Source organism: Schistocerca serialis, chromosome 3 (genome assembly GCF_023864345.2).
Source record: "Schistocerca serialis cubense isolate TAMUIC-IGC-003099 chromosome 3, iqSchSeri2.2, whole genome shotgun sequence".
Taxonomy (NCBI): domain Eukaryota; kingdom Metazoa; phylum Arthropoda; class Insecta; order Orthoptera; family Acrididae; genus Schistocerca; species Schistocerca serialis.
Window position 1 is genome coordinate 366,581,293 of NC_064640.1, and position 27,116 is coordinate 366,608,408.

Here is a 27,116-nt window from a genome sequence, read left to right on the forward strand (position 1 = left end):
CACGAGATGAACGTGTAGGCAGTTGAGTGCTGTACACAGAAATGGAAGGGTTCTGGACCATGCAATGTGGCCACCACATATGATGACTGTCATCTTGTTTGCATGAAGATCATGGATTATACAGTATCATCTATAGTATTTACTGTTGCATTGGAATCCTGGAATGATTTGGACGTGTCTTTATCAGTATCAGTGTTTAACACTGTTTGCTGTTGGGCTGGGCTGATAATGCCAATGCAGTTGCCTTGGATTCAATTGTCCAGAAACCACATTTGCCTCAGACTTCAGTATGTCCCACATTAACTTCTTAGTGATAGCAGTGCACCTGTTGGATGTGATTGTAGTTACAAACATGTAGCCGTGTTCATTGTTGACAGGTATAGCATAAAAATGAAAAGTTTGAGAATCAAAGCCCTTAAGCACCATTTTAATTGTATTGTGGGCTTCTGTGCAAGCTAGTTGAAGGCAGATTTCGCAGGATCATATTAAAGTTGTCATTGCTTCCATGCTACAATCTTTAGATTCTCTAATTGCTGTGCATGACAGGCCTCGCACAATGCTGGATTTGTGTTACATCTTGTGTAAAATTATGTAATTTTTATAGTTTGTTTGTTGTCGTGTGCCTAATCTGTGTAACAGTCATTATTTCGTCTTGGTATTGCAATTTTTGGAAGTGGAAAATATTTAGTACAATACAACAATACACACTTGTAAGAGAAGAGAGAACTTCTGACCAGTGGTTGAAGCATTGAGCAGCATATTTCCAAATGGTGCTGAACAGTGAAACCCTGCTTTGAACACTTCATTTATGTAATCAGTGCATGTCTATCTTTCTGTCCCCCCCCCCCCCCCCCCCCCCCCAGTACTTTAGTATACATGGAAATATGGAAGCTAAATCATTTACAATAGATGTAAATAAAAATGAAAATAATTAATGCTTGTATCTGAAATTAATTGGAAGTAATGAAATAATATTGTGCAGGTAAATCACAATTGGCAGGTGCCATCAGCAAGGGACAAGGCACGTTTTAGACGTTCACTTGACTCTGCTGCATCTATGGTTTTCCATTGTCGTACTGGATTGCCACTGACATCAAGTCCTGCGCCTGTTAGACGTACTACTTCCACAACACGATTTGACTTCGACAGCACTCTGAATTCTGTCTCAGCTATTCGCAGGTTTGTTGCTATTAGTTCTGTCTGTAATATACTATAATAGTTTTACATGCAAATATCTCTTGAAACTCCTGTTGCTCTTTAACTGTTCATTTGAGAAACTAACAAGTTCTAAATGTGTTTTTTTTTTTTTTTTTTTTTTTTTAATGTATATAATTAACGCGGTGGTGGCCAGGGATCCCTTAAGTGCAAGTGTACACCACGCTTGAACTCTTATGGGAATCGGCAAGATGCAGCGAGTAAGGTGACTAATGAGCAGGGCACAGCTCAGCAGTGTGTGGTATAAGTTGAGAATTTGGGTCTGGCGGGAGGTGTGCTAGTGCAGTACATGGGATTGCTGTGACCACTGTGTTTGGATGGTGTAGTGGTCATCGCATCAGCCTAGTAAGCAAGAGACCTGGGTTTGAATCCAGGTCTGCCCAAAATTTTCAACTTCATCCATTGATATAAATCAACACCCACTGGCAGCTATTTTCTTTAATTCCTTTGTGTCTTCACAAGTTCTAGTTAGTTGAGAGAATGGCAAAGAGGCGTAGGATCAAAACACCAACCAAGTAGCAGGTGCTATCATTACTTGAAAATGTCTGTTCATTAACAGACCATTTTGCTGATAACTATGTATTTACATTTCACCTCTTGTGTGCTTACAGTATGTGCTAAGTATCAGATTGTTTGTTGATGTGATGATACATAATATTTACATGCCATTATTTTTATTATTTCTCAAAATTGACTACATATCACTCTGATTTGTAACTTATTTTTGCAATATATTAATCTTCTGTTGAAAAAGAAGCTGGTGGTGATGGCAATTAGCTGAATACCAGTCTGACATTAGAAAATAATTTTATTGAAGATTGTTAGAACAAGTGTTAATGTGAACCAACATTTTCCTTCTACTGGTTTAAATGTATACTATTTTATCAGTGTTTTAAGCGTCAAACAGTTACACAACCATGATATTCTTTGTCTTCAGTGCTCTGTTTGAAAGTAGTGATGACAGTCAAAGTACAAGTAGTGATGATGCTGAAACACCAAGTCCAGTTGATACTGTACCACCTGGCAATTTCCTCGAGAATGCTCGTGAGGATTTTCAACGACTGAGATACAGTGGTTATCCTTGTTCATCATTGTTAGGTAAGACTATGGTTTGGTTATAAATTTTGCTATAGATTGTATTTGTAAAGTGGGACTGTGTAGCTACTTCAAAGAAATTATGGTCATAAGTATTCCTGAGTTAATTAAGCTGTTAATAAAGTATGCTCTAACACAGAAAGCTTCTCCCCCCCCCCCCTCCTTCCTCCCACCTCCTGTAAGTGCAAGATGTGCCATAAGAAAATATTTCTTAGAACACCTTTTATTATTTAAGTTTCACCATTGAACAAAAGAGTAGGTTTAATAAGGATACCAAGTAATATGCAACATGTCAAAGGCATAGGGGAATAATTTGGTGTTGATTTGTCAACTAGATTTCTCTAATCAAAGTAACTGATTCTTGGAGCATGTTTTCAGCCTGAGCAGGGGAGTTCCCTCTCCTACTTCCTCAAGAAAATCCTAGTTTTTGTCATATTCTCTTAAAAAATTCAACTAATTCAACTAATTTCACTGAAATTTACACTGTGCATCTATCGAGGGTTAAGCTCAAATTTTTAACTTTGCTTTACTAACTGCTCATTGTTTGTACCCTGAATTTAAGTCTTTCTCCCATTGTTTCCGTAGGAATTCTCAGTGCTCTTGGGTTACGCCAAATTCAAAGTCTTGGGTAACTCCTCCTTACTTCTGGAATCTGTATAGCTTCTCGTTTATCATTTTTCACATTTTTGTTCTTTCCTGTCTTTCTTTAATTCTCCTGATTGCTCCTCACTGCTGGTAGATGTGAGATTAATCATCCTTATATCAGGACTGCTGTTGAAAATGTTTTATATTAAGCACTTATTGAGCATTAACACTCTCAAATTCTTAAAAATAGATCTAAATACTACCATAATTTGCATTGAATTTGTTGTAGTGTGGATACAACATTTCTTTTAAAATGGAAGACAGAATTTCTTCTTATTACTGATAAATGTAGTCCCTCATCAGATGAGACAAAAGCAATTGTTCTCCATAGATGTGCAAAGATGTGACAAACAGAAGTGGAAATTACTGCCCTGATGTAGATAATGGAGTGTTTTCTTCAAAGGCCATTCATTGAATAAAAACAGTGTGTCCAACTGAATTGATGCAATTGCACTTGGTTTTAGTGTAGGTAGAGTTCCTTTGTTGGCTCCATCATGCCAGTTACTTACTTTGCAAATGATGACAAGAGACAAGTCACAATAAGTGCCTTAAAACTTTTTGGGACCAAATGGAGCTTGACTAATGAATCTTTGACTTCGTCATCAGTCATAAATGTAATAGATTTTTCCATTTGCAGACTCTGCACTTCCACCCAGTACTAACATAAAACTGCTTTTTTTCAATATTGTCTTTCCACACTTCTAACACACTGTTGTACATTCATCCAGAGAATTATTATTACTGTGCAATCTTCACACATTACTGTATGCACTATGCTCATAGTTTAAATTTAGAGTTATACAAATGTAGGTTACTAATACATAAAAATGGACTTCCACTATATTGAATAGCCTGAAAAAAGAGAATTGTGAAATTTCAACATTTTGTTACTAAACTGAAAGTGTGAAATATTCCTAATACTTCTGAATGTTTTCATTACCTCAACCCTATGTACTTTTTAATATATTTCTTTTTCACTTTTGATAGGATGTACATCTTTCTCTTGCAGGTAGCTTTGAAGAGTCTGTCCTGAATGGAAGATTGGAACCTGTAAGCACAGTCCATGGCTTCACTGCAGATCTCGGTGCCAGCGGCTCATTTTGTCCACGTCATCTTGTGCTGCCTGTCACAGTGTTTTTTTACACCTTGGGGGATAATGATAAAGTTTCTACACCCTACCTTGTAAGTAATTTTTTGTTTCTCTCTCCTGACTTACACTTTCACAGTAAAAACTGTGTTATACGTTGGGAAGTGTTGTGACCTTCTAAAATCATTTAAAAGTAATAAAAATGTAGTTGTGGATGTAATGTTGTGCTTTTTGTTAAGATGTTAGATACCAGGTGGTGGCAACTCGATGATGACAGCTGCTTACCGTAAATATGACATGTTAAGTTGTGGACAGGCACAATTAAGACACTTACATCTCTCTCTCTCTCTCTCTCTCTCTCTCTCTCTCTCTCTCTCTCTCTCTCTCCCTCTCCCACACCCACACCCACACACACCATTCATTCACAGAAGCAAACACACCTCATGCACCATGACTGCCAACTTGGACAGCTTGGACCAGAATGCCAGTGGCTGGAGCTACTAGAGTTGGCAGTCGTGTATGTGTAGTGTGCTTGCTTGTGTGAATGAATGGTGTGTGTTTCTCTTTTTCTGACAAGACTGTGTCTAAAAGCTACTGTGTAACTGTCTTTTTAATTGTGCCTGTCTGCAACTTAATGTCATCTTTATGGTAAGTAGCAATCTATCTTTTAATTACTTTGTTGATTTTCCAACCTGGAGTTTCCACTGTTTGATTGTGCAAGTATTTTTTATTTTACATATTGAAAATTGACTAACCTCAGTATAATTTAACTAAAAACATTAATTGCATTAAGACCCAATATGAAATAGTCTTACTGACAAATTTTAAAAAATGTGTCCATCTAGGACATTAATGTAAACTATGATTTTGTAAGGACTGGTAAAGAAATCACTGAGAAAGAGTCATCACACTGTGCAACCTACAAAATAGTTCCTTTTTAACCTGATGTTGAGAATTTGTGACAGATCAAATGTCTGTATTACACCAACGTACAGTTTTCAGTTGCTCAAAAATGTCCATGCTGCTCATAGTCCACCAATAAAATGAGAGAGAAATGTGATCTTAGTCTGATGTATTTCGATTTTTGTGCAAGAGATTTCTGTCAGCTGATACATCTGATGCAAGAGTGTACCCTCATTTTCAAAACAAAAGCAATACTTTTTCTTAGTTTTTTTTTTCTTCTGTGAGGGATTCGTTGCTATTTAAAAACTTTAGCTTGTTACATGGACTTTTGTATCCAGTACTTACCAATGGAGGTGGTGCACTGGTTGAAAGAAAGAGAAGAGTGAAACATCTCTTTGATGGTGAGCTCATTGGAGATGGAGCCAAGCTCCAATTCGGCAAGAATGATGTCATCTCAAAGTAACCAGCAAGAATTTGTATTCAGTGATGCAGAGAAACACTAATCAGATTATCCACATGGGGATTTGAGTCCCACTTATTGAAAGTCTTGTCTTAATCACCGAAGGATATCTGTGTGATTAAGGCACTGGACGTGTATTTTGGAGAAGTGTCTGTCCATATAGCTTTTCAAACATTTCATTGTTTGCATAAACTGATTAAGGCTGATGTTTATATAGTCCTTTAAAAAGCATGCAGCTATACCTGTCCATTCCATATTTACTCTCTACTTCTCTTACATGTGTTCATCAATGGTGGGCCAACAAACTCTGTTTCCTTCCTACTGTGTGCTGAGGTAGCTGCTGCAAGGAGAAATGTATTGTTTGCACTAAGTGCCATGTCAGACCACCAATGAAACTTACAGATGTCTGTATTTTTACTTGCACGTCATGATACCAGACGATTCTGTCTTTTAGTAACCATCTCGGTGAGTGAACTATGTGCTTGTCATTTGCAAAGAACAAGATTGTTTTCCATTGAAGAAAATGGTAAACTCCTAGTTTTCTAAATATACAAACACTTGTTTGATCGATGACTGGGTGTTGTGTGATGTCCTTAGGTTAGTTAGGTTTAAGTAGTTCTAAGCTCTAGGGGACTGATGACAATAGCTGTTAAGTCCCATAGTGCTCAGAACCATTTTTGAACTTGTTTGATCAGTTCTGAGCAGCATTAACCATTAATGGAGAAAGAGTTTTGGAAAGTACAGAAACTGAATGCTGCCAGTGTTATAATACTGTGAATTGCATGGATTCTTACAGTATTTGTTGACTGCAGCAGTGGGACTTTGAGGTAGGAGTGGCAACATAGAATTGGTTTTTATATGTGGAGACACAGTACAGTTCAATTAAGTTTAAATAATCATTTTTTGTCTTTCTGCTGAAGACATTAATTAGTCATACCAATAACATGTAAAATGGCATATGATGTCAAGAATATACTCTTCAATGCTGACTTTTCATCCCTTCTTCACTTCTAGTTTTATCCTTAGTTGTTTTTGGTTCACAATTCTGAAAACTAAAGCAGCAGAAATTAAATTAATTTTCAACTGTCTAGTAGAGCACAAACTTCTGACTTGTAAAGGAGGATTGGCAGCAAGTGTTCAGCATTGTTTATTTTGGGTACCATGATATTTACCTCTTCCATAGAAGATTTTTTAATTCTTCGAAAAAAGTTGCTTCATTTTGCTGTAAAGTACAGCCCGTGTTAGCGTTCTTTAAATCAACACTTCCAAGGTATTTAAAGTTAGAGATTGATTCTAGTGTAGTTCCATTCATGACTTCAGCAGATTAGTTTCAGCAGTTTTTAAGTCAAAATTCCGATGTTTTAATAGTATTTTGCTCCAAGGCTTTCTTTTAATAACAGGTAATTCAAAAGTTATGTCACATAGGACAAATAGGGTGAACCAAAACTCCAACAAACTTTCGGAGATGGTTGTATGGACCAAACCAAGAAAAAAAGTCTTGTAAAACTGGGCTACAAAATGCATACCATAAGAGCCATGAGCACTTCTTCAGTAGAAGAGATGTATTTGATGGTAGTGAAGATGAAAAAGTATGCATTTTAAAGCCCATGTTCACTAAACTTTCTTCTTGTTTTGTTCCATACTGCAACCTCCGAAAGTTTGTAAGTGGAGTTACAGTTCACCATACTTTTGCTATGGGACATGTTTTTTGAATCACTCTGTACATACCCTTGTCAAGATCAAAACACTGCATCCATATGTTTGAATTATACTTGTTACTGTTTGTGGTGGACAAGAACAGTTAATAAGAGATGGATTTCCTGGTAGATCCATATACTAATGCACAGAAAGTGCCACCTGCTGCCACAAAATAATTAGTACAGAATATTAAAACAAGCCTAAGTTACTGGTATTAGAACCAGCATCAGTGCTTAATAATGTAAATTCAAAAATGTGCTTCAGTGGATGAAACCATTGTCATCTCCAAAATATACAATTGTATGGAGAAACTAAATCTGTGGAAGGCATTCATTAAGTGACGAACAAGAAGTTAGTGAAAGACATATGATATCTCTGGAATCTGGGCTCAGATGATTATGTGCCATCAGAAGTGAATTTGATTTGATTGTTTATTTGGTTCTTTAGATTACGTGTTCTAAAAGTTGTGTACTAGTGATATAAAATAAGTCAAGTGAAAGAATACAGTACTACATGAACATTTTAGATAACATATGCACTACCTGATTGAATGTATCAAGACACCGTATTAGTGGACTAATATGGGTGTATCCACCATCTGCTTTAGGATGGCTTGAGCTTTGCTGGGGACACATACAATGATGCATCTGAATGTCTCTAGAGAAATGGCAGCCTATTCTTTCTCAAGACCAGAAACCAGGGAAGGTATTGATGTTTGACACTGGGGTCTGGAGCGAAATTGATGATGTAACTTGTCCCAAAGGTGTTGCATTGGGCTTAGGTCAGGGCTAGCAGGTAACTTTCTTCAGGCATTCATCAGCCCCAAATCCTTCCATCGGATTGGCACTGGGCATAGCATGATCCATCACAGCAAATCACTCATTGTCAGTCACTGTCCAGCGATGTCACTCTTACCACTATCTCAAATGTTGCTTAGCAATGACTACAGAAATTGTAACATGCCTCACCTGTGATTGATGGCCCTTGGTAGCACATGGTGTCTATTGTCTGGTTGCTGGCTATAATCTAATTTTACTAATTTTATACTAAGTTTTGAAATTATGTACACAATGCAGAATCAGGTAACGGGACAAAATCCCATATTTAATGCTTCTCATAATCGTCTGTAAAATTTCATTAAGAATGTAAATCACAGGTAGACACAACCACTAAACTAAGTAGTATTCTGACAGTGGCAATATTTGTACACTGTACTTTCACAGGCAGATCCAGATTTTATTGATGCAAATATAACGCAATGACTACTTGATGATGTCAAAGTGAATGATTTGACCAGACTCTAACTAAAAGCATAGATGCCATTCTAGTGAACCAAGTAATAATTTAGTATGATCGTAATTAGGTAGCTGTAAAATTACTCTAGTTATATGAAATGTTTGTCAATACCATGTACACCTCCAATGAGATTTACTGATTTTCATGTAAAATGTAAAGGTTCACAGTTTTCCTAATTTATTCATTATCTTAATTAATATCATGTTCTGATACCCAAATTTATTGTACAGTTAAATAAATAAATAAATAAAAATCCAACAACAAAATTATGACATCAGTTCTCAGAATCTAACATTCACGACTCTGAGATGATTGTTAATTATAATTATAAATAATCATTTGAAACAGGTTTTTGGAAAAAAGTAAATATTTTTTAAAAGAGTAACTAAAGGGCTTTTGATTGAGGTATGTTGTTTTATAAATAATAGCTACATGATGACTGGAAATCCCAACTCCCCATGTTCTATAGGTATCAAATATGTTTCGTTACTATTGAAATAAATTTTTTGTAGATAAAAATAACAATTACTTTGCAGTTTGAAATCACACAATTACTTAGTGGACAATGAAATTTTGTGAACATCAGCCTTATTGAGAAATTGATCATTGCACACAATTGTTGCATATGCTTACATACATATTGGAAAAAAAAAGTCTTTACGGAGCAGGATTGTAGCAAGTGGAGCCATCCCACCTTCGCAATTTCATAATGTGTGGCTTATGAGGAGCTGATCAGCCATTGTACCCCTTTTATTTTTAACTCCATATGCACTGTCACTGTGCTAGCTGGACTGCTAGCAGCACTTCATAACTCAAGAGTGATAACTTCTGTTGATTTCATGCCATTTTTTACATCCCCCCCTCCCACAATGCTCGGTGGTCCCTGTCTGTCGGTACAGGTGGTCTGTCTGGTCTTGCTTTAGCTGTTGTTGCTGCTTCACATTTCAGATTCATAATCACATCACCAACATTGGCTTGGACAGCTGTAGAAGAGTTCAAATAGTGATTAGTCCATGTTAGAAGTCACCGAGCTCTCCTGCCCAACCAACTCTGCCGTTACTGCTTGTCTACTGACAATACAATACTACTTGGGCTCTTTTATACTGCCGAATCCACTTCTCATGACATCTTGTGCTCAGTTCAGCATTACTTAGGGATGTCCAGATGCTTTTGATCAGATAGTGTATACACTGTTTTACCATTATCTTAGAACAATAGGTCATGTATAATATTACAACTAGACAGATTTTTTCCTATCATAATTAACATTAAAATACATTTCTTCTTTATGAAATAAGTATCACAGTTTTTTTCTTTTAAGAGTGTTTTTTTTAACTAAGTGGTTTGCTCTGACCTTACACTAAGGAGTCCAATATAACTCTGAGAATTCATTCATTTTATAAAAAAAGTTTGCTATGTGAGAAATTTATAAACACTATTTATTGTCTGTAATCAATAATGGAAGTAATTAACAAAAAAGAGATAAAATTTTGAATGGAAATAATGCACCCATTATGCAAAACCAGAAGTATAAAGACTGAGAATAAGGCAGAATCTGTTTGGAAGTTATCAAATAAAAACAGACTAAAATAGGTACTGGGTGTAGGGTAGATAAAAGTATTGTAAAAGAGCAGCTCACAGTATTTGCTGAAAACGTTGATACTCTAGCTTACAGTATAAGGACTAATACACATCAAAAGAGATGAATGAATCATCACTGATAATGGACGCATCAGCAGATTTCATTTCCAAGAACACAGCCAGTAAATAAGTTACTAGAACCAGCAAACTGCTAAAAACTACTGACTAAACTAGGTGTAATAGTATATCGGTGATTTGACAGTTTTTACACTCATCCTCTTCCCAACTCCACAGCTGTCTTATTGCTCTGACTGCTTATTGCTTCAATATATTTTGCAAGTAATCAGCTACGAAGGATGCATTGCAAAAAAGTTTGAAACATGCTGTAGTATGTGGTACTAATGGTGTACAAACATCAGCAGCACAGTTTCATTCAGGGAGCTAAACTAAGAGTTAAAACATAAAACACAGGAAAAGCTGAACAAGAGAGTTGTGACATAAAAATTCACTACTTGTTTCTCAATAAAGGATGTTAAATGTTAATTACTTCTATGGGGCACTACAAAGGTAAAGATCTTAATGACACATAAGAAGTCAGTCTTAGGAAGTAAGTGATAATAAGCGAGGTCTGTTTCTGATGACTCATATAATCATGTTCATTTATTGTAAATAATGTATTTCTAAAGGATCATATTAAATTCAATTCAATGTATGATTTGTCCTATATTTTTGATGTAGGCCAAAACTTATTAACTGAAATTTTTACAAAAAGTGTTTGCACAGAGAGAACTTCCTGCGCACACTTAAAATTCAGTTGTGATATCTGTGAAGCATTTAGCATCATTAGGTAAATGCATGAAGATTGTGGTAACAGCATTGTTTGACACACGTCTGTGAAATCAGTTTTTAAATAAGAGTCAAGATAATTTTTCATTATATTATTATAATTATGGTAGCTGTTATTCACTCAGGATTTAGTGGATGATAAATGTTCTCGTGAAATTTGATGCCTATGTGGTTAAAATTCCCAACTTGTTAAACTTCATATGTTCACGAGCCATCACCTTATGATGATCTTACTGCACACCTTCATGCAATGAAATCTTTTCTTCCTTAAATGCGAGTTACTGCAGTTGATAATTCCATAGGAAATTACTGAATGAATGAAATCAGGCGAAGTATCATAATTTACTCAAGCTTTCTCTCTAATATAAAAATTTAAGTATTTTAAGAAGCTTCTAAATGTGAGGGTTTTTTTTTTTTAATTTGAAGTTTCATCAGTATCTAAAATGGAATATTTTGAACATATTAACTTTTAAGTTATTGGCATTCACATAATTTTGCAGAATAATGCAGAAAAGTCCATAATATTTCATTTTTGAAAAGTTACAAAGAATATTATGTAACTCAATAACTGGACATCAAGCAGATGTCATACAAAAGACCTGACCATTTTTGTAACCATGTACCTTCCATAATTGTTTCAAAAAGGAACTTCCTTAAAAGTTCTGCAATAAATAAACAAGAAGTATTCATTACATTAGTGGCCTTATGAAGTTGATGCTTACAGAGTACTCTCTCATATTTTGTTTCTGTGTGTTACAATTTTTAGCCACATTTAAGGGAAGTGGGAGCCAGACCCGAATGTATTACATATAATTACCACCCTCATTTCTGTGCATTATGATACCCATTCATTGCAAGGAGATAATAAATAAATAAATAGATAGATAAATGCACACAAATAAAGACAATATTTAATTAGTGTATGGTGTGATTAACTAATGACGGGAATGTGACACATTTTAAAAGAAAATGTGTAACCTATGTAAACTGACAACATAGACAGTGAATGAGTAATTAAATCAGTAAGAAAAATAATGTCATTGTGGCAAAGTGTTTCTCCCATGATTATAATACACAAACATTTAATGTATTGTAACTGTTCAGGCATCATTCTTACTCTTAAAATGTAATCCTATATATTTCAGAATTTATCATGAGAGTAATGGAGTTTTACAACCTACAGTGTGTCACTGTGAATTGTGAATACTCTTTTCATTTTTTGTGTGCTCAGCGAATCTTCCTATCTGAATATTTTGTAAAATGGCATTAGTTGTAAAATTTTGTCTTGTGCTGTTGTTGTTTTCCAGTTATATAGCACGGACATCAGGGTTCCCATCAACTTCATCTGCACCTCTCTTGGAAATTCTGGTTACAATTAAGCAAACTCCAGGCTTGTCTCTGGTTACTGGATCACTGAGTTGTCTGTTGTGAACATACAGTTTATGGTTTGGTTCTTGATTGTTAAAAGGAACTGTTTTACTCACAAAGCTATATAATTTCTCTGATGATTCAGTCATGTACATATTTAAGAAGAATCCCTTATTCATGGTGTCACATTTGCAGGAGACCTATAATTTTTCTGAGTATTTACCCCAAAACCTATCCTTTCTTTAAAAATATATACTTGAAGAAAAAACTACTCCCAGTTTCAAGAAATCAACAAAGTTAAACTAAGAGGGAATTATTAATTATGTCACAAATCACTAAAAAATGTATATAGTAAAATATTTGTTAAATATGTTGCATTTACTTTTCACATTGTATATTATTCACTCATTCCTTTAAACTTCCAGCACACAGTCCGATAGCTTATGAAACCCTGCAATGCAAAAGAGACAGAATGTGTAAAGAAGTCAATATATAAATATAAAGAGCAACATAAAATTAAAAATTGTTTTCCTTTTGTGTGTACACACATTACAATACTTTCACCAGATTAACATTATGCTCATTGTTGAAGTGAAGGAGTTGGGTTGATACAGGGTGTGTGGTGAGAAGTATAGCTCAGGAAACAGTGTCTGTTGAATTAGTAACTTGAGTATGGGAAAAACATTGTATTTATTTTAATGCACTTAGCCAGATATTTGCTCTGAAGCTTCCTGGTGGTTCGGAACTGAAATCTGGGACATTTTTGCCTTTCACATGTAAGTGCTTGACCAACTGAGCTAGCCAAGCACAAATTATGACACATTCTCTTAGCTTCGCTTCCATCAGTATCTGTCTCCTATCCTCCAAATTTCCTAAACAATTTCTCCAGTATATCCTTTAGTCAGGGAGTGCTCATCCCACAAGGTATTAGGAGAACTTCTGCAAAGTTTGGAATACAGGAGAGAGGTAATATTGGTGGAAGTGGAACTGTGAGGGTGGGTCATGAGGCATGCTTGGATAGCTCAGTTGGTAGAGCATTTGCCCACAAAAGACAAAGATCCCAAGTTTGAGTCCCAGTCTGACCCACAGTTTTAATCTGCCAGCAAGTTTCAAAGCAAAACACACACACACACACACACACACACACACACACACACACACACACACACACACACACACACACCGATACTAGGTCTTACAGGTTCACCTGAGAGTGGAATATAATCTGCTAGAGGTTGGCATTGAAGAGCACAGAGTTTTTGAGACTCTATACTATTAGCACAATTGTGAGCTAGTAATTTATGAATTGTGGTGCAAGTGTTCAGATTTGCAATGTATGTTCCACTCTTTTGTTCGCAGTCTAATTTTGTAAGACAGCACATATGCACATGCTTATTTCAAATAACACAGGAAATTTCATTTTTATAATGTATCTTGCACACGGCCTCAAACCATACAATGATGAATTATGATGTGACCCCTTCTAGGATATTTTAGAATCTATAGTATTGCTTATGGTTTCACCCTGAGAAAATTAAAATGTTCATAGGTTTTTGCTTGGCTGTGCTTCTCTGCAGTGTGTTACACTGGCTAACATTAATTTGTATTTTTGTTTCACTGAATTAAACAAGTGCATTAATTTAGCTGATGCTATTATTTATGAGGCTAAGAGTGTTACAACATTCCTGCAGTTCCACAACAGAAATAACAGACGAGGTAGATGTATTACAGTGTTTATGGCACTAAATAAGATTGAGGAAAACAAAAGATTATTACAGTATGAAATTCATGGAATCATTTGGAGAAAATTCATTTCAAGACTTCATAAGATTACTTACAGCATGTTTGAGATGAGATGAAATGAAGAAATAATTCTTTTTTTTTTATGAGTAAGATTACTGAGTGAATGTTAATAGGATCTGACAGCAAAGAAAACAGTCAAAAAAGTAAAAGGGCTCACAAATGTATGTTCTTACAAAACATGAAAATTTGTTATAATTCAGTGCAATGCAATGCAATGCAAATTTCGAATGTGTAGCAGTAACAGTGAAGATTATTGTATATGCAAGTGCACATCTGCCAATACCTTTTTACATAATAAACATGGTTTTCCACATTTATTGTAGAGTGGAGCCAGTTTCAGTATATATTCATTGTAGAAAACTCTTTATGTGATTGTAACCGCTGGTGGAAATTCTTCAAATATCGTCACGGAAGAATAATCCAGGAAGGAAATATCTGAAATGCACAAATGTCATACAGTGAAGGCTTTTACCACCAGCTGTTGTAGTTGCTGGTGAATCTTCTGTGTTGTATTGTTATAGTCCATGAAACTTTCTCATTTGGACATTTCATTAAGAGCTGTCAACTTCTGCCATGCTCCCTTTTCACAATGTGTCACTCTGACATCAATCTGGAAGACTTAACAGAACCAGGAACACCTCTGAAGATGTTGAATACAGTTCTGGATCAAAAGTCAGGATCGAAAATGTTTCACGGACCACAACCATACAACCCAAACTATTCAGTGGCAACTAATGCATAAAGGACTAAAAATCACTGGAAACCATAGCATATCTGTAAGACTGGGCAATTTTGTGCAGAATAATTGTAATTGTGGTCTTTTGGCCAGATACAATTGCTTATCAAACACCTTCAAAAGTACCTCCTGTCATTAACTGCTGTTTGTCCCATAAATAGTACAGATTTCATGGTTAATGTTTGTTGTCTTGAATGAACATAACATTAACAAACCACTTGAAATTATCATTAGTTATAAATTATTATTCATGTCATATTGATAAACAATGGACACCTCATTCTTACAGCACCAAAATAAGCTGAACCACTAACATCACATTCAGATAATCTTGTTTATGTCATCTGAGTTTGTTCTAAAAGCACGAAGAAATTTGAAAGTGACAATAATCCACAGTAAATATGGTGTTGTGAGGTAAAGAAAATCATTGGAGAAAGTACACAGACATAGTAAAGGAAGGGTCATTAAAATGTTTAACTATTTGTGACAAGTTGGAGCAGTGTGATGTATCACGACACAAATTCTGGTACCTGCCTTGTGCAAGTAGTGCACTACCAACTGCACTGTCTCAGAATACCTGAGGGACAAACTCAGTTTCAGCTTGACATTAGTTCCTCTCTGCACCTTCCAAACTCTTCCTTGATGATGTGGGCTTAATCCTCATGCTCTTCCCCATTCTCACCCTCCCCCCTTCTCCCCTTTCCCAGGAGAAAGGAAGTACCCAATATTTCAGCTTTGTGTCAGGAATATTAATCAAATGACAACATTTTACTTTTTATCAGAGTATGTTCTGTGATGAACACTAGCACAGTACACAATGCACTGCCTATGAAAGGCAGTTGTAGCAATATGTTGTAGTATTGCTTAAGTCACAAACAACTGTAAAAGTAGATCATGTGAACAGTAAGAAATGTTTATTACAAGAACTGAAGAACTTTAACAAAATTGAAAGATATGTAAGGCATTTCCTGGAGAGTTTCAAACAGTGGCATTGTTAATAACTGTCAGCTGGATGCATTCTTATATACAAATGAAATGAGTTTCTTCTGTATGACGTCATCATAGACGATGGGTTAAAAGTGTTTAGAGCTCACTACTATAGATCCCTGCACTGTCCTGTTGAAATTAAAATCTTGAATGAGATGTGGAAAAACAGTGTTGAGTACGAAAATATATTGCCAGTCGAACAAAAACTAATACACAAACATATCTATTATGAGGCAAATGTGATTAACGTGTGTTAAGTCCAGGAAATGACAATAATGAAATGAAGATGATTTGGATTATTTTATAAGTCACAGCCCCAGAAGGAACAAGAGAAGGGATATTATACATGATACACACAAAAAAAAAAAAAAAAAAAAAAAAAAACAAACCTAAATACTTCAGCTGTAAATGAAATCATCCACTGAATGGCAGAAGCATTGAGTTGTTACCAGGCACAATACACCATGTCTGTGCCCCTGTGCTGGGTGCTCACAGAATGCCAAGACTGCAATTTGGCAGGGGGGACTTAGAGTGTACTGGGGGTTGTCAGGTGGAGTGGTATTGGGGGGGTGGGGAGGAGGAGGGAAGAAGTGGGAGGTAGGAACAGGGGTTGGGGTGGGTATCTAGTGGCTCAGAGGGAGGCGGCAGATTTGCTGGCTAGGAATGCAGACACAAGAGGGAAGGATGGCAGGGTCACGGTCTAGGCATATGGTACACATTACTGAAGCAAATAGGGTGCCATGAAAACAAAATTTAAAAATGCAGATTTTGTTAACTGTTGGTTTTTATTCACAACATACTTTCTAAAGAGATTGATGTGTAACGAAGGTCCTGAACCTGAAAATATTCAATATGATAGTCATTGTGGAAGTAGTATCTACTACTGAGGCTTAAATTGTTAGTCAAGTTAAACTGAAAATTTTAAAATATTTGTGGAACATGGTAGAATTCATTAAAACAATACGTAGTTTTCAAAATTTTAGAGTACATAGTAAATGGCTAGAGCACAATATTTTCAAAAGATGAGCATAAACTAGGTTTGCTTTAAAGAGGTGAGTTGGTGTTAGTAAAGAATGCCTGTAAGGAGACAAGGATTTCACTATCAATCCTCACAGAGTTTGAACAAGGTTGTGTAATAGGGCTATGAGATACTGGATGTTCCTTCTGCGATGTTGCAGAAAGACATGGCAGGACTGTGGCCACTGTACATGGGTGCTTGCAGTGGTGGCCTCAGGAATGTACAGTCACAAGACAACCAGGCTCCAGATGGCCACGTGGTACTACTGAGAGGGAAGATCAGTGTGCTTGGCATATGGGTCTGGTGCATTGTGTAGCATCTGCAGCAGTGATTTGAGCAGCAGTTGGCACCACAGTGACACAAAAACTGCTACAATTTTGTTACTTAAAGGACAGCTCTGAGCCAGACACCCTGTATCGTGCATTCCACTGACCCCAAAACACCACCACCTGCGACGTCAGTGGTGTCAATTGAGAGCTTATTGGAGGACAGAGTGAAGGTCTGTTGTGTTTTCTAATGAAAGCTAGTTTTGCCTCAGTGCCAGTGATGACTGTGTGTTGGTTAGGTGGTGGCCAGTTGAGGACCTGCAACCCACCTACACCTACACTTACATGGATACTCTGAAAATCACATTTAAGTTTTGGCAGAGGGTTCATTGAACCACCTTCACAATTCTCTATTATTTCAATCTCTTATAGTGTGCGGAAAGAATGAACACCTATATCTTTCCGTGTGAGCTCTGATTTCCCTTGTTTTATCATGATCATTACTCCCTATGTAGGTCAGCATGAACAAAATATTTTCACAGGCAGAGGAGAAAGTTGGTGATTAAAATTTCATGAGCAGATTTCTCTGCAACGAAAAATGCCTTTGTTTTAGTGATATCTGACGTGTGCGTGATAGATGCACTGGACCTACACTTGGAGTAATAGTTTGGGTTGCACTTTATAAGAAATAGAAGGAACAGCACCCAGCTGGCAGCCAGAATCCTTAAAACTGAAAAACCAGAACAATATGGTATACAATAAGAAAGAGCAAAAGGAGGGTTACAGTAGACTGTTCTGTTGTCTTTTCACTACAGTGGTGCTACAGAAGATTGCTGAAGATTAGATGGTTAGTTCATGTAACTAATGAGAAGATGCTGAATAGAAGTGGGGAGACAAGAAATTTTTGGCACAAATTGATTAAATGAAGACATCGGTTGATAGTACACATTTTGAGACATCATGGGATTAGCAATTTAGTATAGGAGTGAATTACAGGGATAAAAAGTGTAGAGGGAGATAGACGTGAGTACAGTAAGCAGGTTCAGAAGTATGTGGGTTGCAGCAGTTATTTGGAAATGAAGAGGCTTGCAAAGGATAGAGTTGCATGGAGAGCTGTATCAAACCAGTCTTTGGACTGAAGAAGATGACGATGACGACAGTAGTAACAGTGCTTTTTGAAAGACTGTTAGAGGGGAAGAAATCAACACTAGCTTGGATCACAAAAAACAGAATTTAGAAAGAGAAGATACCACAGGACAACAAATAATCAGGAAGCTATTAGAAATGAAATACTATGGGAAGGTTGTTGATGAACAAAAATTCAGGAGGATTGGTGGCTGTCAGAGAATAACTACAGGAGAAGATCAAAGACAATTGGAAAAATGGAAGACAAAAGAGAAGAAATAGAATTGTCAGGTGATGCTTGACACCTAGTCTTGGGTGTGAAGAATTGACAAATTTAATTATTATACCGCCAAGATAGTCGGAGAACAATGTTTAGGTTGTTGCAACAAGAACATTATAACTCATTCCTTCCCCTACTGTTGTTCCAAGTAGAACTAGTGCTCTTATACCAACATCCTTGATGTCAACTGGACAATAAACTTTAATCCTCATGGTGTTTTATATTTTTACGTAAAAGAACTTCTGAAGTTCCATCTCTTCTCTCCCAATCATCTTGGGCTAATGTTAATGGATAACTTAAGATGAAGCAGAAGACAAAATATTATTGTTTAATAGCTTCCTTCTCTCAAATGAATCAAAGTGGTTGTAGGATATATAGAAGAGTTCAAACCACCTACAATGGTATATGACTAAATAATGAACTGGAAGGAAGACAAGGGTTGTGGGAGGGTTAAGTGATGATGACCTGCCAGTTCAGCCATGTTACTCGCACACTGGAAAGTATGGAGCTGCATAAAACGGGATTTCAGTATCTGCCATCAAAGGAAGGATATTGACTGTAGTCGCCAATGACTATTGTAACAGAAATCTTCTTCTTGTATATTTTCACTTAATATGCTTTGTGAGTTTGGTACATCTTATCCCCACAGGTGGAGTTAGTGGAGTACTTCATCTAGCCAGAAGCCAAAATTCTCCTGTGCTCGGAAAATATCTTTCTTATTTATTAAAAATTATATTTCCCTCTGATCATGATAATAGTCTTTATTTATTTTGATACAAATTGGTAACTGAAATAATTTTCTTCTTTCAGGGCCATATTAACCTTGGAAAGAAAGGTTATAATGTTCCTCGAAGTGGCACAGTACAAGTGACTCTTTTCAATCCCCTTGGAACAGTGGTGAAAATGTTTGTGGTGATGTATGATTTATGTGACATGCCTGCAAATTCACAAACATTCTTAAGGCAACGAACTTTGTATATGCCTGCCAATTTGGATGGCAAGCAGCCCTATGATGCTCAAAAGTGGCTACGGTATCTCATACATCTACGGTAAGTTGGTCTCTAGCAGTTGGTGTTACGTCAAACCCTAGCTCACCAAATTTACAATATAAACAAAACATTACACCAGAATGAAACAGAATTTACTAAAATTTGGCATATTCCTGTATTCAAGTTACAGTAGAATATTAAAATAGTCTAACAAACTAAAAGTGTATTGTAGAAACCTTATCTTCTTGTAAAGTTGCAAAAAGCCTTGGGAAGTAGTTCTGTGATAGTCTTTTCTGTTCGTTATGTTTTGTCCCACCCTGTATGACTCTACTAAATCTACAGTGGATGATGATGAAAGTGTCTTCAGTCACATTGTGAAAACTTTAAATGTACTTTCCAATGAAGTTAAATCTAATACAAGAAATAAATGGTTATGTAATTAGATATATGTATGTGGCTTCTTTCCCTTTTTTTTCTTTCAACAATATTCCATTTTGATTTCATATTACTGCAAATTTCTGACAAGCTGTGCAGACTCCTGAATCTTCTTTTACAGCTTCTCATTATATATTGCAGCACCATTTAAAATATCAATGTTTGCTTGTTCTGGCTGTTTTTGTAGATTTTCCTTTTTTATTTTGAACATATTCTGATACCTATGGGCCTCAATGTTTCTTTGAGGACTTCATAGTGTTGAATTAATTTATTTAGTGATGTATTTAGGAAAACTGCTTTCAAAATTAATGGAAATTATTACTGGTTCTCCAAATAGAAGTTGTACTGAGAATCATTCAGACACGTAACCAAAAAGGATAACGGCTTGACAGTTACCCTTCAGTGAACAGTGACTAAAAACATGGTGATTACCACTTAGGGCTTTCAAAATTCAAATTGAAATGAATAAAAATGTTGGCAACTGTAAGCAGTAATTAGCATATTTAACTGTTACAAAAGAGCTATGGGCTTGTCCCTAATTACACTGCTAATTTTTTAAAGTTACATCCCTCTCCTACTGTATGGTGATCAAGTAACTGCTTTGTTCACATATAGTAAGTGTTATTACAGATGTTCTTTTATTAGACAGGGTGTCCAAGGAGAAATGGACAATATGTAGGGATATGACAGGAATGATTATCTAAAGTCCATACCTTAAAATCTGTGGGCACTTGTCCAGTAAATGAGATGTGTCTTACAGTAGCAAAGATGAAAAGTGCACATAGTTTGTAAGGTATGCATTTTAGAGCTCATGTTTACTGGACATTTTTTCTTCTTTTGGCCCACATCTCACAATATGGAAGGCAAAGAGTTTGCAATGGAAAAGATTTAATTCACAGTATGTACGCTGAGTTTTTGAGCCCATATTTACTAGTTCATTTTTGCTTCGAAGGATCATTCTAGTCATATCCCTGAATTATGACCATTCCTCCTGAGAAACCTTGTATAGTTACTGTTACATAATGGTACGCCACAGTAGAGCAATCAGTGTTCATGCATAGAACTGCTTCTCATTTCCTCAGATATTTTTTATTACAAGGAATATTTTGGAATCTCTTAAACTGTAAATGAACCTTCTAAAATAGTACTAATTTGTGAAGTGAATAGAATAGAATAGAATAGAATAGAATAGTTTTATTGTCATTAGGCAATAGACAAAGTCATACATATAATACAATATAATTCATGTTGCAATAGAACAATAGGTTTGTCATTACAGTGTAATATTACAATTGATGAAATCCTACAAAGTCATACTTATAACACAATATAATTCCTGTTTCAAAAGAGCAATAGCTTTGTTATTACAGTATAATATTACAGTTGACAAGGTCATACAAATAATACAATATAATTAATGTTGCAAAAGAACAATAGGTTTATTATTACATGGTTATATTACGATTGGTGAAATCCTACAAAGTTATACTTATATTACTACATAATTCCTGTTGCAAAAGAGTAATCAGTTTGTTATTACAGTATAATTTTACAATTGATAAAATCCTTCGTCGTAGAGTGGGTGGGCAACTAACCAGTCACACATTGCTTGTTTGAATGGTTGCTCTGGTAAATCTTGAACAGCTAGTGGAAGTTTATTAAATAATTTGTGCCCCATTAGTTCATAACTGTTCAGTGATTTTGAGTGTCTGTGGAATGGAGTATAAATACATCTATTTGTCCTAGTGTTGTAGCAATGTATATTTTCTCTGCGTTTAGCTTCGGGTAGCTTCTTTTCCGTGTAGATTAAAACATAGAGTGTGTGTGTGTGTGTGTGTGTGTGTGTGTGTGTGTGTGTGTGTGTGTGTGTGTGTTTACTACTGTCATAATTTTTTGCTCAGAAAACAATGGTTCACAGTGTGCCTTATATGATGATGAGCCTGTAATTACCCTAATATCTTTCTTCTGCAGCAGAAGGATGTCACGCACACAACTGGAGTTTCCCCATAAAATGATACCATAGGTTATTATGCTTTGGAGGAATGAGAGAGAGGATATTCTAACATAATTTTTAGATACAAAATCCATTAGTCACCTTAACAGATAGATTACCCTAGACAATTACCACCAAGATACTTGACATGTAGACACCAAGATAATTTGTCATCCAAATATACCCCTATAAACTTAACATAACTAGGATCATCAGGTAGTAGCTTGACTTTTAGACTAGATACTATCTGCTGAGTTTTATTTTCATTAAGAAAAAATCCATTTGCTTTAAACTCGTATGATGCTTGAGCAATTGTCTTTGTAACACAAGTTTTAAGGCTATTGAGGTCATTACTGCTGTTCAGAAAAGTTGTATCATCTGCATATAGTACAGCTTTTGATTTAATACATGATGGCAGGTTGTTAATCATTATTAGGAACAGGAAAGGGCCCAGTACAGATCCCTGTGGGACACCTACCTTAACTAGTTCTACACTGGATAGTTCTTTGCCAACACAGACAGCTTGCTTACGGTTCTGTAAAAATGATCTTAATAGTTTAAGGCTATTACCTCTAACACCATAGAAGTCCAATTTTTCAAGTAGTAGTGTATGTTCTACACAGTAAAAGGCTTTGCTTAGGTCACAAAAAGTGACTTGAGCAAAGTCTATCCTCAAATACTTGATGGATGTATTTTACAACAGTATCTATCGCATCAATTGTTGACATGTTTTTCCTAAAACCATATTGAGATCCACTAATAATTCCTATATTATCAAAGTAATCAGATAATTGTTTGTAAATTGTGCATTCCAGAACTTTAGAAAAAGATGGGACTATGGAAATTGGCCGGTAACTTGAGGCAGAGTCTTTATCCCCTTTTTATAAACTGGAACTACCCTAGACAGTTTAAGCTCATCAGGAAAATATCCTTCAGCTAGACATTTGCTTATACATTATGTAAAGGGGTACACTATACTGCCTACGACTTTCTTCAGTATGTTACAGGATAAGTCATATATGTCTACACTGTCTGATGATTTTTAACCGTTTCGCGATTCTTAATACAAAATCTGGTGAGACCTCAGAAAATGAAGATACTTGTATTTGTTGATCTACAACTATTTTTTTACGGTAACTGTGATGAGCTGATTTCAGGTTTAGCAATACTAATTCCTACTTCTTCAACTGATTTAACAAAATAATCATTGAATTTTTGGGCAGAGATATTAATTGTAACATTTCTTTCATCTTTAGCGACACTATTTATTAGCTTCCAAGCAGCTTTGCACTTGTTAGTGGATTTATCAATACTTCTGAGACTGTGTGCGTTTTTGGCTTCTATGATCACTTTTTTATATTCATTCCTACATGTAACATAGGCTAGTTTAGCTTGATTAGTCTTCAGTCTACAATAAACATTGTGCAACATTATTTGGTTTTTCAGAGTGGTCAGCTGTTCTGTATACCATGTATTTTGTCTTTTTGGAACTTTAGTTTTCAGGACTCGATCAGTTAGGCCTACTTTGAATTTCTTTGTTGGAATTCAGTCATTAAAGTGTGCCAAAAATACTTTAAAAAAACCTATCAAATAGTATATATTGCTGGCAAATCATTACTTAAAGTATAGGGTGTGTCTCCATAACACTGGCCAAACCAGTCTTTGTCAGCAAGGGAATTAAAAAATCTATGAATTTTTTCATCTGAGACAGGTCTGGTGATAAAAATTTTTGGGACAGGCTTAGTTATGCTAGTCTATCAGGAAGGAACCTACATGTATAATTTAAGCTTACAGAACTATGATCAGAAAATGCAAACTCTGACACAACACATGATTCGTCTGTTGTTTTAAAATTCACAAAAATATTGTCAAGACATGCTTGTTCTCTTGTGGGCCTATTATTGACACAGTGTAAGTTGGATTGTCTTAGTAGATTTTGAAGTTCAGTGACACTACGTTTGTGTGTTGTTACATCAAAATCTGAATTCAGATCACCACCGATTACAATATCATAATTTATCCATCTAGTTTCACCAAGTACACGTAAGAGCTGGTCCAGTTTATCTAGAAATACACTGATGATTCCCTTAGGTGATCTGTACAGGGATATTACCAATAACTTAAAACTTTCTAAAACTATACCAGCAGCTTCAAAGTTCAGTTCATCACACAGAAAATCTAGATCCAATGTACTGACTGAACATCTAAGTGACTTGTTAACATAGATTGCTACACCACCCCTTAAATGCAATTTTCTGCAGTAGCTATTGGCTGTATTATAACTATCAAATTTAACAAATGTTAGGTCACTCTCAGTAGCCCAGTGTTCACTCAAACACAAAATATCAAACCCTTTTTCTATTCCAAGATTATTGACAACAAGTTCCTTATCCCTCACTTCTTGAATGTTAAGATAGCATATTTTAAGATAAAACCTGTCTTTCCTCACAGATGTATCATTATGGTGAGGGGCTATTAACTCTCATGCACTATTTACCTTATGGGCTTCTTCTCCTTGCTGCATTTGACTATAAAATTGTTTACAGGGAGAGGAGAAACTGTTTTTCACTTACCCACAACACTTGACACTGCTACTGTTTGTTGAACTCTCTTCCCTTCTTCATGTTAATGTCTTGATCTCAATGACTGGGTTCCCCTTGTGAGTAGTCCAGATATTGCTGCAGAATGGATACCTGTACCACTTGATGGAGCAATAGTTTTTGTAGCTGAGTATGCTACCACCCTTGCTGTTTCTGTTTTTTCTGTTCCTTGCTGTGTTGTTCCATCTGTTGTAGCTGTTAATATGCCTGCTTCTCTCCCAACACGTTCTTCTGTAATCAATGTTTCTTCAAGTTGTGTTACTGCAGCAGCTGGAGTAGTTGGTAGGCAAGATACATTGCAGCTCTCCTTCACCATTGACAATGGGATTGGATTACATTTCTTACTTCTAGGAGAAACACTTTCCACTAATGCCATGATCTTCTGGCTGAGTAGCGATTTGCCCCATTTATTTAAATGCATTTCATGTGTAGTAAAGTGCTTTCTCTCCAGGTCATAAATATTAAGGAAAAACACATGGCCTTGCAGATCTTTTTGTACATTCTGTTTGCTTTTTGGATCTCTCTGTTCACACAAGAAGATTCAATAAGATCATACCTGTGTGTTATGCCTCCAACGATCACGTTTCGATTCACTAATGTACATAGCGCATTTCTTGAAACACTGTTTGCCACTATTAGTTCATTCTTATACACATCATTTGCCCCACCCATTATTACTATACATTCACTTTGCAACATGCAGTTATAGTTTCTTTTAAAATTTCTGTCAGACCTGCTCCAGGTTTCACAACACTTCCAACAGAGAGATCTTGCTGGAGGCAAAGAATGCCCGCAACTCCAAAACTGTAGGCCTACTAAAGTTTATTTTCGTCATTTTATTTGCATTGTCGCAGCAGTTACATTTTTCTGACATTTTGTGTTTACTTCCCGCCAATTCAGATAAATAATCTTGGTGCGAGTTGCCGGACTCGTCATTATTAACTTCACAATCTGTAATGAGACACTGAAATCCGTTACTTAACGGAACTTTAAAATTGTTTGAAGCAGATTTAGGTTTTGCACACTTCTTTGGTTCAGTGTGCTCCTGAAATTGTCAGAGTTCTCTAAGTGCTGGATCAGATAGGCTTTTAACAATATTTTACAACAACTGAACATGTTATCTTGTTGCTTTCAGTTCATTCTGCAGTGTTTCTAATACTATAAGTTCACAATTTGCGCGGTACGTTTCAGTTGCGGCCAAACATCCGTTAAACTTTGTTCCACAAGCACACCAAAGGTTTTCTTGATTTATTTTCACGAAGCAATGCGAGTGATACCATTTATGCATCACCGAGCATGTCTAATCCCGCTTTACACAATTTTGTCACGTAATATGTACCTTATAGATGCTAAATACTCACAATTTATGGAGTGATTTACTACCACAGCTATACTCGTCGCCATCTTAACTAACATATATGGATATAAAGGTAACATACATGGATATAAAGGATGTGTAAACTGTAATCTTACATGATGGCTGTTTCAGCTGTTTTGGTGGGTGGATGGTAGATAATACTTTCCAGATCCTGAGTTAACTCTCTGAATGGAAACCTCAAATTATTAATAGATAGTGCTATAGCCTTAAACAGGAAATTTTTCACATTTGAATGTTTAGACCTTACTTCAGTAGTTAACAGATATTGAGAAAATTAATGGAAAAGCATCCACACTAGTTATCCAAGATTTTATATCCGTATGTTGAATGGAAACATCTATAAATAAACTTTTAATATATTAAAGAATTGACTGATGAGAGTAATTAACTTCTCAAGGTTGTGGTCCAGTCAGTAGAATTTTTTAAAAGACAACATATTTGTTGTTGACTGCAGAAATTTCTACAGTCAATGATTAACATGATGTTCGGTAAAAAATAAAAATAAAATGCAGTTTTTTTTTTTTTTTTAATGAGTAAATAATGGAAGACAGGTTGAGTTAAAATAAGATAGAAAGGCAGTGGTGTGCTCATTATTGACACTTCGTATTGAGATAGAAATACCAAAGAAAAATTTTTTTTTCAAGTTACCTTTCCCTTATGCATCTTGTGGGTTTCTGTTGTATCGTTGGCTCATTAGGTCACCTTCTCTTCTCCCTTTACTCAGGTTCTTTAAATCAGGGCATACACTACTGGCCGTTAAAATTGCTACACCAAGAAGAAATGCAGATGGTAAACGGGTATTCATTGGACAAATATATTATACTAGAACTGACATGTGATTACATTTTCACGCAATTTGGGTGCATAGATCCTGAGAAATCAGTACCCAGAACAACCACCTCTGGCCATAATAAGGGCATTGATATGATATGCCTGGCCAATGATTCAAACAGAGCTTGGATGGTGTGTACAGGTACAGCTGCCCATGCAACTTCAACACGATACCACAGTTCATAAAGAGTAGTGACTGGCATATTGTGACGAGCCACTTGCTCGGCCTCCATTGACCAGACGTTTTCAATTGGTGAGAGATCTGGAGAATGTGCTGGCCAGGACAGCAGTCGAACATTTTCTGTAGCCAGAAAGGCCCGTACAGGACCTGCAACGTGCGATCGTGCATTATCCTGCTGAAATGTAGGGTTTCACATGGATCGAATGAAGGGTAGAGCCACGGGTCGTAACACATCTGAAATTTAACATCCACTGTTCAAAGTGCCGTCAATGCGAACAAGAGGTGACAGAGACGTGAAAC

The 27,116-nt window shown here is 36.0% G+C and overlaps 1 protein-coding gene across 2 annotated transcripts in view; it reads left to right on the forward strand.

Moving 5' to 3' along the window:
* Nucleotides 1-27,116, forward strand: part of LOC126470183 (protein FAM214A) — a 226,477-nt gene that overhangs the window by 195,116 nt on the left and 4,245 nt on the right. For both annotated transcript variants that reach the window (XM_050097839.1, XM_050097840.1), the window contains exons 12-15: nt 983-1,179; nt 2,153-2,313; nt 3,965-4,137; nt 19,220-19,458. In XM_050097839.1, the coding sequence (XP_049953796.1) occupies nt 983-1,179; nt 2,153-2,313; nt 3,965-4,137; nt 19,220-19,458 (770 nt within the window). The remainder of the gene's footprint in view (nt 1-982; nt 1,180-2,152; nt 2,314-3,964; nt 4,138-19,219; nt 19,459-27,116) is intronic.